Genomic DNA, 23,648 nt, shown 5'->3' on the forward strand with positions numbered 1-23,648 from the left:
TTAGAAAATGAAAAGATTTTTAAAAACTAAGTTTTCTTACAGAGCAGAAATTGAAAAAGTAATTCCCAAAGTACATTTTCTAAAACATTACTTGTGGAGATGAAGTTAGCTGAATTTCACACATTTATCAAAAGACTGTTTACTGGAACAGAAATCCTTGGGAAATAATATATAGGAAATGGATGTTTCTGGTTTAAATTATTGCCAAGTATTTGGAGTCATACATTTTCAATGTAATTATAACTGGAGAATCTCAAAATAATACAAGAGATAGTTTTACAAGAGAGTTCATTGTGTGAGGCGAAAACATAATTTGACAATTTGTTCAGTGGTCCAAGAATGTCTCAAAATTAATTTTTATGAATGAGTTGTAAGTCATTAATAGATTACAAGTTTGATGGACTTCTTCATTCCTTTTTATTCTGTACTAATCTTACACTCAAACTATTTTTTATATTCTTTATCCACGCTTGTACAATCTGTTCTAACCTTTATTAACCATCTACAGTTTTACCTTCTAAAATTTTTTTCTTTAGCAGATTAAAAAATGTTACTTTAGTTTATAACCGACCAACCTACTTTTTCTTCAATAGTATTTGCAAAAATAAGAAATATTACTGCAAAACAATACTGCTGGATATATTGTCATAATGTTCATTACGCTGTATGAAGATAGTGGAGGAATCAATTTGTATATTTTAATACTGGATGCTCTTTGTGCTGGCATACATGCATGCACACAAGTATTTTTATTCCTAATGGTAACTGCAGACAAACTTCATAAATACAGTATATCATTTCTGTAATTAAAGAAATTTAGTGGTTATTGAAAGTTATCTGGTTATGGTTAATTAAAGTTATTTTTTTACTTGTATTAAAATGGATAGTGGAAATTAATTTTTTAGGTATGTTTTAACAGAAGGAAAAAAAATTATAAAATTAAGCTTTATTAATATATGAAGTTGTTTTTTTTTTTTTTAAGTAAGAACCATTTTGATATATGTCTACTACAGCATGTTTCACGCATGTGTACTGAGTAATTATGTTTATTGGATAGTTATGCCATTACTTAATTGTTAGTCTTTGTTTACACCCTGTGCATGTTTAAAATATCTATGACTATAGAGTGCCACCAATTGTGAAATACATGTTGTAAATTTATTTCATAAATGGAAGAGGTAAGAAATCAGACGAAATTCAATGACAGATAAGTGAAGTGTAGAGGGATAACATTATGTCTGATGGAATGGTGAAAAAAATGGATTAAGGCTTTTAAAAGGAGTTGAGATTTACAAATGTACACTATGTGGCACAGAGTGGGTAACTGTTTGTCATTACTGATGACCTGGTGAAGAGTTAATGAGAATAGATGGTTTTGATTTCAATACTACATAATGAGTTTCCTTTAATTTCAAGGTTTTCTGTGAAACTGTGTTAGTACACTTATATTATTGGGAGTTGTGCTCATTCTGGGTACCAAAACTAGTGACTGATTTGCACAAAAACAAACATTTAGCCATTGTTTTGAATTCTCACAAGATACAGCAATGCAGGCAATCTGTTTTTAAGCCAAATTGTTACTGGTGATGACAAGAGTGTCTCGTATTACACTGGAATCAAAACAAAGTTCGGAATGGAGACACTCAACATCTCCCTAGAAAGTGAAGTTCAAGCAAACAGTATCAGCCTAGAAAATCATGAGCATCTTGTTTTGGGTTAGACAGGGGTAGTTACTTGCTGATTTTTTGCCTTGGGGTGAAACAATAAATGCCAAACTGGATCCTGATTATGTCAATAACATACATGCAATTGGTATAACTAAATAAAATCACAAACAAAAATGATGGACATTTATTTTCATTTTATATACTTTTATTATTGTCTAACACAAAATATTCCCACAATTCATAGGTTCTGCAAGATAAATTGGGACATGTTCTTTACGATTGTATTCTATACGCCTACAATTAAAATTCTAAAAACATATTATATAATTCTAAGTAATAATATATATACACATATATAAATAAAATAATAATATAATATTCTAGTTATAATATATAATTTTAAAAACTAAGTAAATAAAATTATATCAACTGATATAATTTGACCATTTCCATTGATGCATAAAACTGATGTGTGTGTGTATATATATATATTATATATATATATATATATATATATATACATCAGATGACAATAAAAACACTAATGATTATAAAATACATATTGACATTATTGGTGTTGACAAGAATGTGATGTCACTGAAAATAAGTAATTTATGATTTATAAGAATACAGAAAGTGACAAGCTGTTCTGCCAACAGATAATTTGTTTTTACTGAGAGAAGGGTTTTGTTCAACTGTTTTGTACTGTTCAGTTTTTACGAATGCTAATGCAAACAATAGAAGGACGATAAATAAAAGATCAACGATGTTAAAATGCTAACCTCACTGGTAATAAACCCTGGACCTTAAGTTTAATGTGTTATGTCCACTTAGTAGGTATCACAACATTCAAAAAATAGGGAGGGGGATATTATGAGTATGAAAAATAAAATGATTTTAGCAACAGCTGGCCACAAGATATAATAGCATTGTGGTATAACAGAGAAGAACTACTAAGATCTGTACAGTATAGTAAGGAATTGCCAATTAGATTCTTTTTTCTGACATTACTCTTACAACCACCTTTTCACTTTGAAATTCAAAAACCTTCAGGTTTCAAACTCTGGTTACTAAACATCACCTGGTTCTTGAAAAAATATAAATAAAAATATTATACTTTACTAAAAAATTGTATAGACAAACAAAGTTCATCTTGCTACATGCATCAAGATGCTTACACAACTGGAGATTTTTGTCGGATATGTTGCACAACCTTCACGATTTTCCAAACAGAAAACATCTGCTAAGTTTAATAATGGTTCACCAACAGATAAAGCAAGTTCATGAGAAGCATCTATTGAGAAATCAGAGTTCTTACCTTTACCTTCATTCTTTTTCATCAATCTGTAAAAAAGATACACATTAACAATAAAATTCTAAATCTAATCTAAAAACATAATTGAAATATTATCATTCTTTATATATTTTTAAATATGATTGAAAATACCCAGCACCTATCCAAGGAAGAGGAGATAAATGATAAGGAAAGAGGGAACATAGAGAATAGGAAAATTAGCCAACAGAAAGACCATCTCTGATCAATTATTTTTATGACTAATTCACCATAGGTGCCTGATGGCTTATGCATGATAAAATAATATTTTAAATTTATAAATAGTTTATAGAATCCGAGCAGCAAAGTAATATAACTAATATTTTTAAAATTGTACTCGCTTTCTCTGATTAGATTACACTCCTTACAAGCAGTTTTGTAGTGATCACTTCTTAATCAGGTAAAGAATATAAATTTTGTTTCAATATTGAGGTAATAATAGTATACAGTATGGTGTTAGATTAAGACAAATTTTTAATGAAATTTTAAGAAACAGAACCTAAAATGCATCTTTAAGTACATATTTTGAAATATACAAACCATTTAAAATTACAAAGCTTCAGTATGACGAATGGCAACAACAAATTTCTACATAGAGAGATAGAAACACTAATTTCTATCTCTATAAATTAAAATTTGGAGAAGAAAAGTTGTTAATTTTTTTTGGCTTTATGAGTGTTCACAACCTTTAGCATTAAACAGATCAGTCAGGATGAATTTTTCAATATACAGCTGCAACATAAAGTTAAATAGCATTTTCGATAGTTCATTATTTCCAATTTCCCCATACAATCCTGAATAAATTAAAAGAATCAAAAATTAAAAAAAAAATTACTTTTATTAAAAAAATCCAATGCTTTTATTTTTATTATAGCACATTAACGTACCAATACTTGAAAATTTTTTACCACATAAATTGGTAATAATTTCAAAAAGACCTCTTTCCCATAAAAAAGGATGGTATATGGGTTTGTTTGTTGTGCGTGCTCACATTTTTATTTTAGCTGCTATTGATGCAAAGCAGACCAATGGTAGTGCGCTAGGCGGCTGCACACAGTGCAAGAACAATTTATACTTCTTGGACGATTCATTCATTCATTCGAACAATTTATACTTCTACATACAATTTATCTAAAATTACATTTGTATTTTGGGAATACAAAAGGCCAACATTGAGGTTAGAACTGTATTAAAAAATCACAACTCAAGAAACAGCTAAAAATGTTCAAGATTTTGAAGCTTTTTGTTGAAAAAGTTTTTGTTGTTGTTAGTAGACTAAATTCATGAATGTTATTTAGTTACAATTGGCAAAAAAATTTAACAAGATCAAATGTAATGAAATATAAAAGGTATAACATATTTTTGCAGCGGGCCGTAGGCCCGCTTTTTTCCTAGTAATGATAAAACTTACCATTCTTCTTTCCCTTTATGATCTAAATACACACCAAAAAAAACTATTAACCTTGAACAATGCATAGCAAACTTAGCATAGATAACTTTTATAAGGTTGGTTTATATCTCAATAAAAATAAAAAACTGTATAAGACCATAAAAAAAGAAAATTTCTCAATTAATTAGAAGATCCAAATGCAGTACTTCTGCAAAGGAAACACTCTAAGAGGCTCATGTAACTATAAAATTGAAATGTGTGTACAATTTGAGTCAAACTATTTTAAAATATGATATAATGAATAACTAAAATTTAGAATAACAGGACTTTTTGATTCAGAAAACATTTTTTAATCTTTTACATACTTTTTGATCAACTGATTAGGTATATAATCCCTATAATGCACAACGTTTATTCACCTGTATATCAGAAATAACTTTTGCAGCAAGGAAAAATACTTTTACGAAATAACAGAATGAAAAATTAGACCCTTATGGACTTGTAAGTAAGCGAGTGCCTTGCAGAACTAATGACACATTACCTGGAAAAAATTGAGAATGCAGAAAGTGCAGAGCAGCTCTGCCAACTGTGGAAAAGGACTAAAATGCCTCATATATATCAAATTGTAATTTTTTGCTTTAAAATGTTCTGAACAGATCATCCTGAATCCCATAGAGGAAGACACCATCTTGTGATGATTCCAGTTGCCACACCATCCTCTCCATTCCTAAAGCCCCCTTCAATATAGAAGGTCTAAAAGATGACCTCCATTACGTATCTGATTATATATCAGTCATCAGTTAGGCCTGTCAAGATGCTATTGATGCAATTGCCTCACATAGACATTTTCATGGGTGCGTTTTTACTCAACTTTGCTTTCACCTTCACTGTAGGCTACTTGAAAATATTTTCGCTCACCTACTCTAATTTATAGCTCTCTCAACTATGTACCAATTTTGTGGAAGTACAATCCCCATGCCTCACTCTAACAATAAAGGACGAAAACAAAATAAACTTAAAACTAGACTGAAGAAACAGATATATAAATTAATTTTGGTCTACTATAAACACCAAATTGTTGATGAATAGATAAAAAAATAATTTCAAAAGTTTAGAACTTTGAGAGTAAGTTCGTACACACTAAGTTGTTATGACTAATTATCTAATAGACAAATAAAACAACTCCCAGAGTTATCTAATAGACAGAAAGAAAATTAAAATTGCATTTCCATAAAAGCATAAAGACAATTAAAAATAAATAAATGCTAAATTTACCTTTTAATTAAGCTCATTGACATTACAAAGCCAGAAGAAAACAATGGATATTTAAATTCAGTAGGGTTTTCAGAAAAAGCAAAATGGTGTATAATAGTCGATTCTTTATCATGAAGAGCATGACCCATCCACATTTTCTGTATTAAACAAATTAAACACACAATGTTAATAATTGTAATTTTTTTTCAACATCTGAACTAATGTCTGTCTTAGGTATAATTAACTTTTCAACTAATTGTAACTAGTTTCAATGTATTATCTTCATATTTTCTTCAACTATTACTTTTGCAGCACAGAAAAATAATTTTATGAACTAACAGAATGAAAAACTAAACCCTTATGGACTTGTAAATACATGAGAACCTCACATAATGTAAGTATAATCAAACAGAGCATACTAGTATGTTCTGTTTCATCATACAGAACAACTTATCTGTAAATTGAACCAAAAATGTGTGGTCGATTTAATTTTCAATTAGATATCTTACAGGGTCAATTTTAGCTGGAATCCTAGTAAAATATATTTTTCTTTAAATCCCTGCTGCTAATCAGTCCAGTGCTAACATGCAATCGGTTAGAGAATTTGTTTATCATACAATATGTAATTATTTTGTATAAGGGTGATTTGATTTTTTCTGCATGATAAAATTATACACTCAGTATGTAAAACCTTTACTGAAAAAACAAATATAAATGTTCATCACATAATCTATAATTACTCAAAATGCGTAATACTTGGTTACACAGTTGAAATATATATATATATTTATACACAAATCAAACAAAAGATGATAAATGTTTCTTAATTAATTACCTTTTTTGGATCATACTTTCCCAACACTTGGACTAATTCTTTAACATTTACTTCAGTACTTTCTAGTAAAAACAATACCCATGAAAGCTCAGATCCGTGTAATTCAATCAACCTAAAAGCAAACATATTAATACAACACCATAATTAAGAAAATAATGCAATAAAACAATTAATACATACATAATGTTTACTGTTAATTCCATGAAAAGTTCATATTAGTCAGTTGAATTAAAAAATGAGATACACTTCTACTACCAGACAGTCGCTCGATCTTTTCTGTTACAACCCTGCAGTTCTTAAAAACTGTATATTCAATTTTCAGACAAATGAATGGGTCTTATTTTTGTGAAATAATAAAATAATCTACAATATTTTACACAGTTAGCTTTACTCTTTTCATCAAATAAAACATAAAGAAACTAAAAATGATATCTAAATCAAAGTAAAATGACTACCCAGAACACTTAAGTCATCTTTCTATGTTGAATACCAAAATAGGATTTAAATGATTACTTGTTTTACTTACTGGAACAAACAACACCCTCTATATATACTAAGAAGCATGGAAAAGAAACTGCTATTGAGAGGGTAATTTTTTTTCTCAACCGGGATTATATGCCCTTGACATGTAACAAAGTAATTTCATAGATTCTATGAAAATTAAGTCAATTAATATACTATTACAATGTATCTATAATAAATTTAATAAACAAATACATCAAAATAAAATAAATAGTAAAAGTCTATTACCAACTTTTATTACACATTAATCTAAGTACAGTTAATTAGAAAATTTTCTTTAAATTAAATATTAATACAATATTAAGTAAATAAAATGTACCATATTATTAAATAAATAAATTGTTCTATAGTGCATAAAATAAGTGAGCAATAATGGTGATAATTTAAATAAACATTTAACTTAATAAACAGTAAGTGTTCATTTAAGTGAACATAAATGAATTCACTTAAAAGATTTACATTTTGCTGACATAACACTATTATATATGACATACTAATATACATATTCTTCAAAATATTTAATAACCTATGAATCATGACAGTAACAATTCAAACATGGTATATAAATTATTAGAAAAGGAAGAAAAAATTCTAAATATAAATGAACACATTTTAATATGTATAGAAAATCTAAAAGAAATATTTTATTTATTTCTAGGGAGTCTAGTAAATACATTTATCAGCAAAACAGAATATGCTACAAAATTAAATTGGTTTCAGGCTAAGCACTGCCATGAATCATCTATCTATGTTTAATCAGATAGCAATTTTAATAAAAAAAAAGTAAACCAACCACTACTTAATGCAATGATCAATAAGCTTACTGTCAGTATAATTTATTTACGACTACATATAGCACACAGTTTTCTGAATCATTTACATTTTATTATTATTATTACTTGTTAAATCTACAAAAAAAAAAATACATCGAGATATAATCTCATAAATACAATGTTAATTTAGAAAAATTTTGAAATCATGTAGAGCCTGTAATATCCTCCAGTAAGAGATTGTTGCTTAATTTTGGTAATTTTTAAACAAGATTTGGAAAATTGCTAGCAATACTGAGCCATTCAAAGGAAATCTAACCTAATAGAACTATCATCTTACACAGCTTCAAATGTATAATAATAACTTGTTTAAATTTTATGACTGCTCTTTTAATAAAATCTCATCTTCATTTTTTGATCTGCCTAAAGAGCAGAATATTCTTAGAAATAAGAATAATCAATTCTGCAAACATAATAATGTTAACAGAATATAAAATGCTATTTCAAATTGCTATAAACAATTTTAAAAACATAATGTTTTAACATCTGTCTAAAGCACAACTATAAAAAAATAATGGTCTCCATTCAGGACAAAAATAAAAGCAACATAATATAGTGTATTGTTATGGCAATAAACATTTAAAAAATTATCCCTTTAAATAACTGGGACCACCTAAAGAGCATCAGAAAAAGGAAGATAGATAGAATTTTGTGCATACAGCAAAATAAATAGCCCATAGTTTCATAGGCAAATGTTTCAAATGGCAGTGATCTTTTACATTCACATTAAGAAGATATTAATGAAGCTATAAAATTAAAATGTTCTGATCCGAAATTAGAACAAATGCCATCATTCCAAATATTAAATATCTAGAAAAAGAACATTTCTGTTCTGAGTGACACAAAGAAAATAGACAAAGAATGCATCATAGCAAGCATTTGCTAGCTACAATCTGAAAGCTGTTTATAAAGCACTCATTGCAAAGCTTCATTATTTTACTTAAAACAATAATGAAATTAATCTCATTCAGATGAGATAAAAATTATACTAATTGAAGTGTTTTGATTATAAGCAGTTATAATTTTTATATTAAAAAGTTATTAAAGTTTGTTAATATATTATCAGAGTTGTATGAAAAGGAACAAAGGAAAGCACTGAATAAAGGAGATAAATAAAATGTCACAAAAAAGACATTAAAATAAATACTATAATATCACAAATGCCACTAATTAAATGAAATACTAATTACCACGGCAATAGAGGAATAACTGTCCAAGCACCATTATGAGGAAATTCCTCATGAATTAATCTAATAACAGGTAAATCCTGTAACAAATTAAGAATGTATTAAAAAATCTTTAAAATAAATAATCTGAGAATTAAAAAAAAAACTTAAGAAACAAGAAATTAGTACATGACATTAGTACTTCCTACAACAAACAACTTTATAAAGTTATCTGTAAGGAAATAAGTTAGTTCTATGAAATATTTCTTTTTTAAATTAACAGAGGAAACATTACTATAAATACCAAATCAATCTGTTATCAAATAAACACTAACTGACCAGTAATTAAATATGTTACCTAAAATTTTTCATCTGGATGAATCAGGATTTAAATCTAATAAGGTTTGGTAATTTTCACACGCTATAAAATTATTTTCTCACCATGAAAAAAATTTCTTTAAGTAGTGCTACCATTCAATACAGCAGCTACAATCTGGCAACAGATATTCAGCAACTATAATTAGCTGACTGATGGTAATTGCAAAGTGAATGAATAGATAAATTAATTAATAACCTGCATAGAATTTTGTTAAGAATGCAGAATTAAAAAGATAATGAATGATCAATTTTTGATTGGTCAAATATCATTCAGAAAAATACAAATTCTGTAGAAGTGCAACAAGTAATATATCTGGATCATATGCAATTTGTAAGCAAGTTGAATTAAGTCTGTTTAAATTAACTACAATACATTCCTGATGAAATTTTCATTTGTAAATTCTATGGTATGGTAAAACTAGTAGCTTTCATAGAACATAATTATTTCACAAAAAATTCTTTCTTGATCAGTCACACTACAAATTTAACCAAATTTCATCATGTTGAAAAATAACTACTTTCAGTAGGGAGGGGGGGTTGGGGGGGGGGGGGTAAAGATTTTTTCTGGATCATGCTTAAGACAGTTATCTGCATTCCCTTAATACCTGAAGATTCTGCAATACCTCAAATGTCTCAGGGGATGGTATTCAGCAGATTACAGGCTGTTAAGTAAAGTAAAATGCCCATGGTCTTAAGTTGCATTTAATAAACAGATTTCCGTGTATCAGTGAAGTTAAACAATGTCAAGTAGACTTTCACTGCATGCTTTTGGGATTTACTATAGCTAACAACTACAGCAATCAATTCTAGAAAAAACAGATCTCATAATGATAACTTCTTACTGAGAGAGCCATACTAATTTTGATAACTTCTTTAGACATAATTAGTAAATTCATTCAAAATCTCGACACATACTTACAGAAGATAATTTTTAAGATTAATTTTTCAATAAATAAGAAATAAACTCAATGTATAAGAAATAAACTCAATCATATCATAGTGTGGAAGTTTTCAAAATTACTTAAGAGGTTATTAGTAATTTTAAAGATTAAACCAAGACTGAATACAGAATAAAGTATACAATCTTAAATATATTTTGTTTAGGATGACAAACTAATTTTGAACAAAAAAAACAATAATCTTTATAAATTATAAACAAAAAAGTGAACTAACAGGAATCAGCCAATCTATAAATAGAATATAATAACTACCAGTAAAAAACTGTGAGATAAATTATAACATCCATTCACCAATTTCATTAATACTGAAAGTTTAAAATTTTATAATTAATTATCAATATAACAATTAGAGACAACAATTAAACAGTATCTAAGATATACTATATTCCAGATGTATCTATATGAAATAAAAAACTGAATTCTACTTCAAACTACACAAATAAAAATTTCTTTATATAACAATAATACAATTAATTCTTGGAGACTACAAAAAAAATGTTTAATTAAGTGTAATCCACAAACTGAAAACATTCCAACTATTAAACTTGTAGTATACACATATGTATGTATAGCATACACAGTATACAAATAAAGCTGTAATCATAGTGGTCTTAGGCAGTCAGACATGAATGAAAGTTGCTCCTCAAAACAACTGTCATTATCAAGAATAAAGTGCAAAATACATTTTGGGTTACTAAGGATAGTAAAGAGTGATGTGATTCCTAATTGTATGCTTCATTGAGCAAAATATGCTGCTGCACATCAAAATCAGCATGTCAAACCCACCAAAATGCAGGTGATAGCCAACTCTACAATTGGTACCCTCACTCTGTTCACCAAGGAATTGGCTATATAATGAACATCTTGGAAAGAGAAATCTGTCTGGTACCTCTTATACTTCAAATGTCTTACATCGTCATGCATAAGATGAATAAAAAAGACAGTGCAGTGCAAAAAATTAATATATCCCTTTTTGTCGTGAAACAATACTTTATACACATTGCTTCAATTTTGTAGGGGAAACACATCGTCTAGAAAACACATCCTCTAGAATGTAAGGCAATATACTAAGAACTTTTCCACATCTTTGGAGCCTATCTTTTTGGAGGTATTGGCAATCTTAACCTGGGTAGGAAGGTTTTTGTACTCCATAAATAAAACTAAGCAAACAGGGCTAGTTTTGAGGAAAGAAAAATAAGCCTCATGACTAATAATAATACTACAAAAAATTTTTAATTTTAGTCAAATTCTGAGCCACTCTCAGTTTTATCTTTATATCTTTAATATTGCTATTAATAAAAAATGGCAAAATGCAACAATATCAGTATCACAACAACTTACAAATTTAATAATAAATAAAGAATAACAGAGATTAGATTAGTATGAGATCTGGCTTTAGTCAGTAGGCATCTCATCTGCTAGTTTAGTTATTTATGAACCCTTAGGTAGGAAAGAGTTCAGACAGTTTCATAGCTGTAAAATGTAACTAATTCTCCTGAGTCCCAATAAAGAAATGGTTGATCTGCAAGCTATTAAGAGACCCAGGTTAATACAATAGATGGACCAGTAATGACTGTCCCAATTCTCACTGTACTTACCCAAAAAATAAGGAATAAGAATAAGGAAGGGGAAGAGAGAGGAAGAGGAAAATCAACCCAGAGGAACTGCCTCTGATTAAGGAAGTAGTTCGCATTCTTGTTCAGAATCAAAGAATAGCATCATGACCTTCCCCTCACAATATTATACAACTTTTACAAACATAAATTAAACATCTGAAACAACTAAAAGAAATATTACACCTTCTTCAGTTCATAATCACTTCTTTTCTTTTACAAAAAGAACTGCAATGAACCAATTTTTTTTTCTTTTAAAATTTTAAGTGACATTTCACTTAAGGCCTAGACACTAAAAAATTCCAGCAGCTTATACTAAAATAACACCGTGTTATTTTGTTCCAGTGATCACAGCAACCCATTTATTAGCATACGAACATTTTCCATTTTACTCAGAAAGTTCTGGGTTCAACCAACTTAGCAATTTTATACACCTTTCAATTTCTAGTCTAGTATTTTTGAAACTTTCAAGCATTAGAAAAAGACTGTTTCTATCTTACCTTAGACCAGTAACAACAATTTCTTTTTGTAAAAACACAACACTCTGATAACAAAAAATCATAAATAAACAATTAAATATCATTAACTCTTTTAAATCTAACTCTGTAAAAATAGACTGATATCATAAAATAAAATGGTACAAGGAAATAAAATGGTTAAATAACTGCATACAGTTGACATGGTCATACCAGCCAATGCCATAAAGAATCAAAGAAAAGAGATAGATAAATACCTTTTTTAATGAGGTATACTGCTTTTTTAAATTCTCTTTAAGTTCTTTAGCTTTCATCACATGATAATTATCTGACTGACTTAACACAATAAATATAATATTATTTTCATCTGTAAAACATAAAAAAGCTTGTTCAATTCAAACACAAAACAGTATATTTTAGTAACTATAATTTATCACATTATATAAGTTTAAAAAATAATAAATAAATATAATATAAAATAACACGGTAGGTTAAGAAACTGAATATAAATTAAAGGATGATTATTTATAATTAGGCTAACACCTATTTGCTTCTGATAAGAATTGATGATGTATGAGTACTATTTGGCAGTAATCCTCCAATGGAGTTCTAGCTGAATCATTTATGGTTCAATTGAATTCTTCCAAATTACAGATATGAAGGATAAATTAAATATTCCACCTCAATAATTTTTAATCAAGTTTCAGAGTAGTTGTTTATTATTTGGAGGAAAAACATATGTTATGATCATCACTGTTATTAACATTAATATTCCATGGGTTAGGCACATAATGTGCCTAACCCATGGAATTCCATGAGGCCTGTTATGATGTAATTTCAAATCTTCAATTCAATTTCTAGTCAATATACCTGGGTTTATAATAATAGTTTATTATTACTATTCTATTTTATTAGTTACTACTCTAGATTGAGGTTAAGAATCCTTTCAACACACTTTTTCCACAGCTTTCTATATATAACAATTACTGTAGTCCATACAAGATATTAAAGCACATTTAGTTTATCTCATTCTGCACTCTATTAAATACATATGCTGATCTTAAAAACCTCATTCTTTAATTTTAAACACACTGCTGAGCTTTATTCTTCATTACCCAAGATAAATACCACATCATATCAATGTTGGTATCATTATTGTCTATTAAAATTTCATCATATTATTGAAATATCTATACTCATAAACTGAAATTTATTAACTTTATTGGACACATTACTAACCACTAAATATCACATTCCAATTATCCATAGAGTGGTACCTATTGTAGGATTTCATTGTTTAGTATATGATCTTTGACTGATACCTACCACATAAGTCATAAATTTTGTTTTAGTTGTGGATATTTTTACAAATCATACTCATAAATCTGAAGTTTAAGGATTGAGTAAATCAAGTATTAAAATATATAAATATTTTAATTATTTTACTGAAATTCTTTTTAAAATTCATATTATTCCTCTCTACTGTTAATTATATTTAAATTGTATTAAATAAACCACCTAGTACAGAATATTGAGATAAGACATACCTTACCTTAATTTTTTATGATAGTACTTTTCACAGGATCCCACATCCTCAGTCGTAATTGAAATAACTCCGTTATTGCATAATAAAAATTTTAAAATAAGAATAATGAAATAATGAAAGTTACATATTAATTTACAAGAGTATTCACTAATTTACACTGCATCACACAAACACAAAAATTTGAATATTTACACGATAAGTTGATATTCTCATTATGTATAACCCGGTATAAACAATGAACTTTTTTTTTTGTCTTCAGTCATTTGACTGGTTTGATGCAGCTCTCCAAGATTCCCTATCTAGTGCTAGTAGTTTCATTTCAGTATACCCTCTACATCCTACATCCCCAACAATTTGTTTTATATACTCCAAACGTGGCCTGCCTACACAATTTTTCCCTTCTACCTGTCCTTCCAATATTAAAGCGACTATTCCAGGATGCCTTAGTATGTGGCCTATAAGTCTGTCTCTTCTTTTAACTATATTTTTCCAAATGCTTCTTTCTTCATCTATTTGCCGCAATACCTCTTCATTTGTCACTTTATCCACCTATCTGATTTTTAACATTCTCCTATAGCACCACATTTCAAAAGCTTCTAATCTTTTCTTCTCAGATACTCCGATTGTCCAAGTTTCACTTCCATATAAAGCGACACTCCAAACATACACTTTCAAAAATCTTTTCCTGACATTTAAATTAATTTTTGCAGTAAACAAATTATATTTCTTACTGAAGGCTCGTTTACCTTGTGCTATTCGGCATTTTATATCGCTCCTGCTTCGTCCATCTTTAGTAATTTTACTTCCCAAATAACAAAATTCTTCTACCTCCATAATCTTTTCTCCTCCTATTTTCACATTCAGCGGTCCATCTTTGTTATTTCTACTACATTTTATTACTTTTGTTTTGTTCTTGTTTATTTTCATGCGATAGTTCTTGCGTAGGGCTTCATCTATGCCGTTCATTGTTTCTTCTAAATCCTTTTTACTCTCGGCTAGAATTACTATATCATCAGCAAATCGTAGCATCTTTATCTTTTCACCTTGTACTGTTACTCCGAATCTAGATTGTTCTTTAACATCATTAACTGCTAGTTCCATGTAAAGATTAAAAAGTAACGGAGATAGGGAACATCCTTGTCAGACTCCCTTTCTTATTAGGGCGTCTTTCTTATGTTCTTCAATTGTTATTGTTGCTGTTTGGTTCCTGTACATGTTAGCAATTGTTCTTCTATCTCTGTATTTGAACCCTAATTTTTTTAAAATGCTGAACATTTTATTCCAGTCTACGTTATCGAAAGCCTTTTCTAGGTCTATAAACGCCAAGTATGTTGGTTTGTTTTTCTTTAATCTTCCTTCTACTATTAATCTGAGGCCTAAAATTGCTTCCCTTGTCCCTATACTTTTCCTGAAACCAAATTGGTCTTCTCCTAACACTTCTTCCACTCTCCTCTCAATTCTTCTGTATAAAATTCTAGTTAAGATTTTTGATGCATGACTAGTTAAACTAATTGTTCTGTATTCTTCACATTTTTCTGCCCCTGCTTTCTTTGGTATCATAACTATAACACTTTTTTTGAAGTCTGATGGAAATTCCCCATTTTCATAAATATTACACACCAGTTTGTATAATCTATCAATCGCTTCCTCACCTGCACTGCGCAGTAATTCTACAGGTATTCCGTCTATTCCAGGAGCCTTTCTGCCATTTAAATCTTCTAATGCTCTCTTAAATTCAGATCTCAGTATTGTTTCTCCCATTTCATCCTCCTCAACTTCCTCTTCTTCCTCTATAACACCATTTTCTAATTCATTTCCTCCGTATAACTCTTCAATATATTCCACCCATCTATCGACTTTACCTTTCGTATTATATATTGGTGTACCATCTTTGTTTAACACATTATTAGATTTTAATTTATGTACCCCAAAATTTTCCTTAACTTTCCTGTATGCTCCGTCTATTTTACCAATGTTCATTTCTCTTTCCACTTCTGAACACTTTTCTTTAATCCACTCTTCTTTCACCAGTTTGCACTTCCTGTTTATAGCATTTCTTAATTTCCGATAGTTCCTTTTACTTTCTTCATCACTAGCATTCTCAAACAATGAACATCTAATAGTATTAAACAAATTAAATTCTTATAATGAAAACTTAAAATTCACTTTTGAAACAGATAATAATATAATGTTAATCATTTAGATCTCAATATTGAAATAAAGAAGGGCGACAAAATTGAAACATCAGTATATGGAAAATATAACAATTCATAAAAAAATAAAATCACCCTTGGTTTCAAAAAATTAACACATACAAATACTATGATTAATAGAGCAATCAAATACACACATAATAATAAAGAAAAGTTAAGTTAATGAAATAAACATCATAAATCAAATAGCAGTTGAAAATAGATATGATACTACTTTAATTAATAATATTTATAAAAAACAACAATCAAAACAAAATAACTACCTTACAACCAATACATAATAAAACACAAAAGAGTGAAAAAATATATACATAAAGTATTTATACGCTAATAATAACATAGAAAACTTACAATAAGGAAATATTTAAACCAGCATACAAACCTAACAACCATATAATAAAATATTTAAAAAATAATAATAATAAAAGAAACAAACTGTATAGAATTTATAAAATTATGTGTAATGATTGTGATGTTACTTATATAGGAAAAAAAATTGACCCTGTCAAACTATATTTCTTTAACATAACAGAATTTACAAAAATATTAAAATAGGATTATCTTACACGGCAGACAATTTAATAAACAATTAACATTCTACTTTGATATTAACACAAATTTAGAAGTAATAGAAATTAATAAAGACAACATAAATTTAAATATATTAAAAAATATACTATTTTTAAAATATTAAATATCAAATATTAAAAATACAATATTTCAATTTGATAAACCATCAGACAGTGTTTGAGGGAGAAGGTCTTATAAAAACTGCAACAGAAGCAGCACTTGTGTAAATTAATAAGCAATTTCCAATCGCAAAAGTAATTTCATGAAAAATTAAGGTAAGATTTGTTTTATCGTAATATTCTGTACTAGGTGGCTTATTTAATACAATCTAAATATTTTAATATTTTTGTTAAATCTATAGTTCACAATTTGAATATATTCTTGAATTTAAGTAACATAAGACTTATTTAAAATCATTCAAAAAAGAACAAAATCTTGTGTATTCCCTAAAATTAATAACTACTTCCCAAAAGAGAGGTATTTATTCCAGAATAACTGGAAGAGATTAATGCAAAATCATTGATCAACAATGATTTTATTTTATACTGCTCCCATCCTAGTAAAAGGTAACCCAAATTCCTGAGATGAGTTGTACATAATGGGGATACATTATCTGGAGGGAGAACTTGAAGGACACTCAAGTGGGTTTTTTCATTTTGCGAACAATTCTATACTGTTCAAGCATTTACCACTTTTACTAATCCTTGATCTCTTCTTTTTCATATGTAGTTTTCATTGGTTTTGGATAGTTATCCATTAATTTGTGCTAAGACTGTGTGGATCTGTTTGAGTTGCTGCTCTTCAACATTTTTGAGATTTGGAGGAGACAGTTCTGCTTACGTACCTATGTGGAGACTTCTATTCACACTATATAAAATGACTAACGTCAGGTTAAGGTGCTTAATGAGTAAAACAAAACCAGAAGAAATTGAGCAAGTTCAACAGATGGTGATAAATGATTGTTGAATAACAATTAGAGAGCCCAAAGATGAAGCTGAATTTCATTTGGCTCAGTGCAATCGATTTTAATGGAAGATCTCAAGATGCAGCAAGTAGCAACAATATTTGTCTCAAAATTACTCTCATGAAAAAAGTAAAACCGATTGCAAATTGCGCAAGACATGTTGGAATGTGCTAATAGTGATCCTGATTTTATGAAAAAGAATAATAAGTTCTACGCAGCAAAAGAAAGCCTGGCAACCACAAAGCAATGTAAAGATCGAGCTGACAGACTTCTTTGATTACCAAGGCACTGTTCATAAATATACTAACCACAAACAAACTGTTCATAAAGACTACTCAAAAAGAGTACTACATAACTTTTCTTCATTTGCTAAGAGATGATGTTCAACACAAGAGACCACAGCTTTGGAAAAATTGTGATTGAAAAATTCATTACAACAAGGCTCCAGCCCATGCATCACAAATTATCCAAAGATTCTTGGTAAAACACAGGATTGAATGACTTCAGTAGGCTCCTTACTTACCAGACATTGCTCCCAGCAATGTTTGGACCTTTCCTAAGCTTAAAATTCTGCTTAAAGAAAAGAGATTTGAAGACGAGAAGAAATCAAAAGAAGTACAACAAGAGGACTTATGCTCACTAAAAATGACTTAAAAAATGCTTCCAACAGAACATTGCTGGGATAAGTGTGTTACATCAGATGGGGCCTATTTTTAAAAGTGATGATAAAGTCATTGAACTAAATAGTTTAAGTATTTTTGTTTTTATGAGCCAGGATTGGATACTTTTTGATCATACCTTGTACATATATATAAAATGCAACAGTAAAAACTTATAATATTCATATAAAAACTACCTTTTTCTTTGCCATTCTTACCAATAATAAAAATATCTATCCATAGGAAAAATAATTTAATCTCATATATTAAGATAAAATTGTTCAAAAATACTAAAGTACAAGTAAGATGCACATTCATCAGACAGAAACAATACACCCTTTCTATAAGAGAGTAAATTATAAAATCCCATACACTACTAACATGAACACAGCAATTCATTATGTTCCATTGCATCAGAAGTAATCTGATAACTATTTGTATGTAATAATAACGGCTGAGAAATAAAATACTAAATAAATACACAGAAAAGTACTTATACTTAAGACTATACCAATGATGAACACTAGAAATAAAAAAAATTTTTTTAAATAAAAAAACATTTTAAATTACTCCCTTCCTAAATACGTAGAACTGAATTTTTCAGAAATCTTTATAAAGAAAATCTTTTTAAAAATAATGTAAGGTTTTTTAACAATTGATTGGTCATCAATTTGGACTATCTGGCACATTGTGCCTGAACATTGTTCTTCCCTTCATTTATTCCAGACATTTTGCAAATATGTCCAGCAGTATCTAATATTTGAACAATCTGACAGATGGAGAAGAAACAGTGGGTCTGATAAGGAATGATGACAATCTGACATTGAATGAAGATTCTGGAGAGGAAAATGACATTGTTTCTGAGGATGATGTAACAGAGTGCGATGATGATTCCAAAACAGAACAGAAGGGCAAATAAATGAAGACAATGCTGCTGATATGTGTCATTTCCTAATTTCATGTTGTCTTTTCAAATTTAGTCCAAAAATTTTATAATATTGTTTACATTTACCTAATGCTTTTTTATGTGCTGTAAGAGTTGTATGCAGAAACTAATCTTAGAATGAGCATCCTATTTTTCTAAGGAGTGATAAGCAAAGATGATTTTAATGAAGAGTATACTTATTCTCTGAATCTATTCATTAGCTCTGTATGTATTATCTATAGCCATAAATGATTGAATTCAGCCTTTTCTACATATTATTTAATGACATCACTGCAGTTTAAACTGCACTGGTTCTCCAGGATTTTTGTGTTTTCTGTCATTAAATTTGTTTTTTATTTTAAAATTTATTTTATGTATCATAATGTCCAAGAGTGTGTTTATATTAATGGACATTAATATTAATGGATAAAAAATATAATGGGTAACTCCCATTAATATGTGCTATATATTTTTTTTATTCACAGCAAGTAATTAAGTTAAATAACTTTTACTTCTACATTCTTACATAGAATATGTTATAAAAATAATTAGAATGCAAGTTAATTAAGTAATTAATTAAACAAAAATAAATCAATTGTTAATTGTAAATTATAGAAAAATTAATGAATTTTAAACAGAAATTTTCAAGACATATGAAAATAACTTTCTTTTTGATTAATAATAACATTGTTTTTTATCTCTTACCAAAACAGTAATTTAAAAATTACTTATAAAAGTTTTACACACTTACTACAGAGGAATCAAATAATGTTTATAAAATATATATAACATATTGGACTTTTAAGATTTACTTACCTATAGTCTGAGCAACATGATATAAAAAGATAATATAAAAAATTATCAAAAATATGTATGTTCGGGGTAAAAGGTAAGAAAGCTGTCCTGAAAAAGAAAACCATACACTACATATTAATGCATGACAACTATTTTTTAACAAAATAAATAAAACAAGTATAGAGCAACAATGTTAAAAAGTTTATAAATGCATCCCTAATCTTATACAGACAAATCTGTAAAAACCCCACTGTACATAGTTACATTATCAGCCATACTTTTGCTCTGGGTAACAATTCTGCTGCTGATTTCTCGTGTACTTACAACAACACATAGTAACTTTTAGAATGTGATTTTTTGGCAAAAAAAAAATCACACAATATTTTATTCTGATAAAAGTAAACTAGGTTAACATTAATATTAAGTATAGCCACATACTTTAATTTATTTTTTATAAATTACCTTTAAGTGAAAATAGATTTATGCAACATGCTCAACAATACAACAAAAACAAATAAAAAGCTTCAAATCTTGTATAAGATCAGATTCATTTTCACAAACAAACATTGTCAAACAAGAATATAGTAATATGCATGGCAACTGGTATAAAAAAAAATAATAATATACATACAAAAATGATCAACTCCAGCGACAAATGCTTATGAGCAATTTATTTTTATTTATTTATTTTTTTTTTAAGTAAATTATACATTCTTCTTCTCTGTTAAGTGAGCATTTTTCCTTCATTTGGACTAATCTGTAAATTACTGCTGTTCAGCATTGTTACAATTTGTTATTCTACAGAGTAAACTAGTTAATTTTAGTTTAAATATTTTTGACTGATTAAATTTTTATCTCAACATTATTTATTTAAAATCATTAATAAAAGATATTCAGAAAGATATTTATAATAGAAAGCAAAAACAGATGATTATTTCTTTTATTGATTTCAAAAAAGCGTACGACTCCATACATAGGCCTTCGATGTTAACAATTCTAAGAAATCTCGGATTGGATCCTAAATTGGTAAATATGATTGGTTTAACATTGACAAATACAAAATCTAAAGTGAAGTTTCGTGGCGAATTTTCCGAACCTTTTTACATAAAATCCGGACTGAGACAAGGCGACGGACTTTCACCTTTATTATTTAATTGTGCACTAGAATTTCTGATGCGCGAATGGTTTAAAATTAATTCAAAAAATATTCACATAGGATACAAAAGAGATAACTTAAATTTAAATTTGCCGACGACTTAGCTTTATTAGCTAATAGTATCATAGAAGCCAAAATACAAATAACAAGTATAGAAGAACTTGCGAATAAAATTGGACTTAAAATTTCTTACGAAAAGACTAAAATGATGGCTATAGATCCTTTAGTTATTAAATCTGTGAATATTAATGGAAACACCGTAGAACTTGTAGAAAAATTTAAATATCTTGGAGAGATCATTATTTGTAATTGTAACGAAAAACAAAATTGGACTGAAAGACTTAAATTATTTAAAGTGCTACAAGTAACCAAAAATACTTACAACAAAAAATCGCTCTCGATTAACACTAAAATTAGACATTACAAAACTGTAGTTAAACCAGTAATTACTTACATGAGCGAGACTTTATTTAGATTAAATCAGAAAAATAGGACTTTCTTTTTTTTCCTGTTTAGCCTCCGGTAACTACCGTTTAGATAATTCTTCAGAGGATGAATGAGGATGATATGTATGAATGTAAATGAAGTGTAGTCTTGTACATTCTCAGTTCGACCGTTCCTGAGATGTGTGGTTAATTGAAACCCAACCACCAAAGAACACCGGTATCCACGATCTAGTATTCAAATCCGTGTAAAAATAACTGCCTTTACTGGGACTTGAACGATGTAACTCTTAACTTTCCAAATCAGCTGATTTGGGAAGACGCGTTAACCACTAGAACAACCCGGTGGGTTAGAAAAATAGGACTGAACCTTTGCTTAAAGTTGAACACAGGATTCTTAGAACCTGCATAAACAAAAAATATAAACACGAAAATCAGTAGATATTGCCTAATAAATTTCTGTACAAAAACTTGGAATCCTTAATTGGTACTATGAAAAAGAAGCAAATTTCTTTCTGTGCACACTTGTTAAGATTACCGCAGGATAGGATTACTAAGAGAATTATTGATCAATTTTGGTCTTTAAAAAATCCGCCATTATGGATCAAAGATATTAAAGAAGACATGCAAGAATTAAATTTGACTGACAAAAATTTACTTAATAAATCCGAAAAATTAAAATTTGTTATTAAAGATCCGCCGAATACAACTTTAAAGTAAGAAAGGGTTTATTCAGAAGAAGATCGTAAAGCACCATCATTAAGAATGACTAAAAATATTGGGAGAAAGTAAAAGCTAAGAACTTAAAGGCCAAAAGATCGGAAAAAAAACTTGAATTATTCTGACTAAAGTGGTCCTTTGCGACCTTATAAGTAAAAAAAAAAAAAAAAAAAAATATTCAAAAAAATTTTAAAAAAATCTAAAATAGATACACTAAATTGTAAAATAATCAATCAGTAGTTAAAGAGGAATTTGCAAAAGTAAACATATACGTAAAAATAAATCTAAAAAGTATATTGTCCAAAACTTTGGTTAAAACAGATAGATTATGTTTTTAATGTTGTTCACATTTCTTACCATATCAAAAATTTTATTAAAAAATGAAAAAAGTGCAAGTTAACAAAGATTTAAAATTTACATATAACAATGAGAATGATCAAGTGTTAGCATTTTTACATTTAAAATTAAATTGTAAATAAAAGTCACTTTTAACAATTATTGAAAAAGCATACAAACTGGTAGTAAAATCACATTTCTTTTCATTCTGTTTGATGTAAGATGTAGATCTGAATGTGACCGTTTTCAAATCAATAATTGCCTTGGAATCTTATCACAGAGAAATTGATTTAATAAAAGATACATCAGTGGTTTTGTATTCATCAGTTTTGTTAGATGAAACCATTGACAAAATACAGAAAAAAATCAACAAAATATTTATTAAACCTTCCTTTGGAGTAATATTAAAAAATGATCAGATGAAACATTATAAAAATAACAAACTGCTGTTCATAAACTAACGAACAAAAAGAAACATAACTTTAGCACTGAAAACCTATGTTAGGCTTTGTTCAGAAAATTGACCTTTGACCTTGGAAACACTAGACAAAGCATCAGCAAAAGAGCAACTGAATTATAAAACATTTTAAAGGCTCTTTAATTAGTTTTCTTTGTATGACACTAAAAAATATATATATATTATATTGTGTTATAATTAACTAATTATAACACAATATTAATACAAATTAATTTATTTATTATTTTATTTTTTTATTCCTTTAATTTCAATCTATAATGCATTATTTCATATCTGTGGTTTAATTGCAATTTCTAGTGAGCTATTCTAGAATTTATTATCCTTTCTCTGCGATTTTCAAAACCAAAACATGATTTGTTCAGTGGTGGCTTCCTAATTACTAGTATTGTCTGCACACCCATTATTACCATGTAGTTTATT

General features: G+C 28.3%; 1 protein-coding gene across 6 annotated transcripts in view; it reads right to left on the bottom strand.

The window, feature by feature from the left end:
• LOC142323911 (beta-1,3-glucosyltransferase) overlaps positions 1 to 23,648 on the bottom strand; it is a 45,875-nt gene that overhangs the window by 16,533 nt on the left and 5,694 nt on the right. For 5 of the 6 annotated variants that reach the window (XM_075364260.1, XM_075364261.1, XM_075364266.1 and 2 more), the window contains exons 2-7: positions 20,117 to 20,203; positions 12,681 to 12,790; positions 9,022 to 9,098; positions 6,480 to 6,591; positions 5,666 to 5,802; positions 2,846 to 3,011 (exon numbers count right to left, since the gene is read on the bottom strand). In XM_075364260.1, coding sequence (XP_075220375.1) covers positions 2,846 to 3,011; positions 5,666 to 5,802; positions 6,480 to 6,591; positions 9,022 to 9,098; positions 12,681 to 12,790; positions 20,117 to 20,203 — 689 coding nt within the window. Of the gene's footprint in view, positions 1 to 2,845; positions 3,012 to 5,665; positions 5,803 to 6,479; positions 6,592 to 9,021; positions 9,099 to 12,680; positions 12,791 to 20,116; positions 20,204 to 21,705; positions 21,725 to 23,648 lie in introns of those variants that run through there. The other variant, XM_075364265.1, reaches the window with a different exon arrangement.

Source organism: Lycorma delicatula, chromosome 4 (genome assembly GCF_047948215.1).
Source record: "Lycorma delicatula isolate Av1 chromosome 4, ASM4794821v1, whole genome shotgun sequence".
Lineage (NCBI taxonomy): Eukaryota > Metazoa > Arthropoda > Insecta > Hemiptera > Fulgoridae > Lycorma > Lycorma delicatula.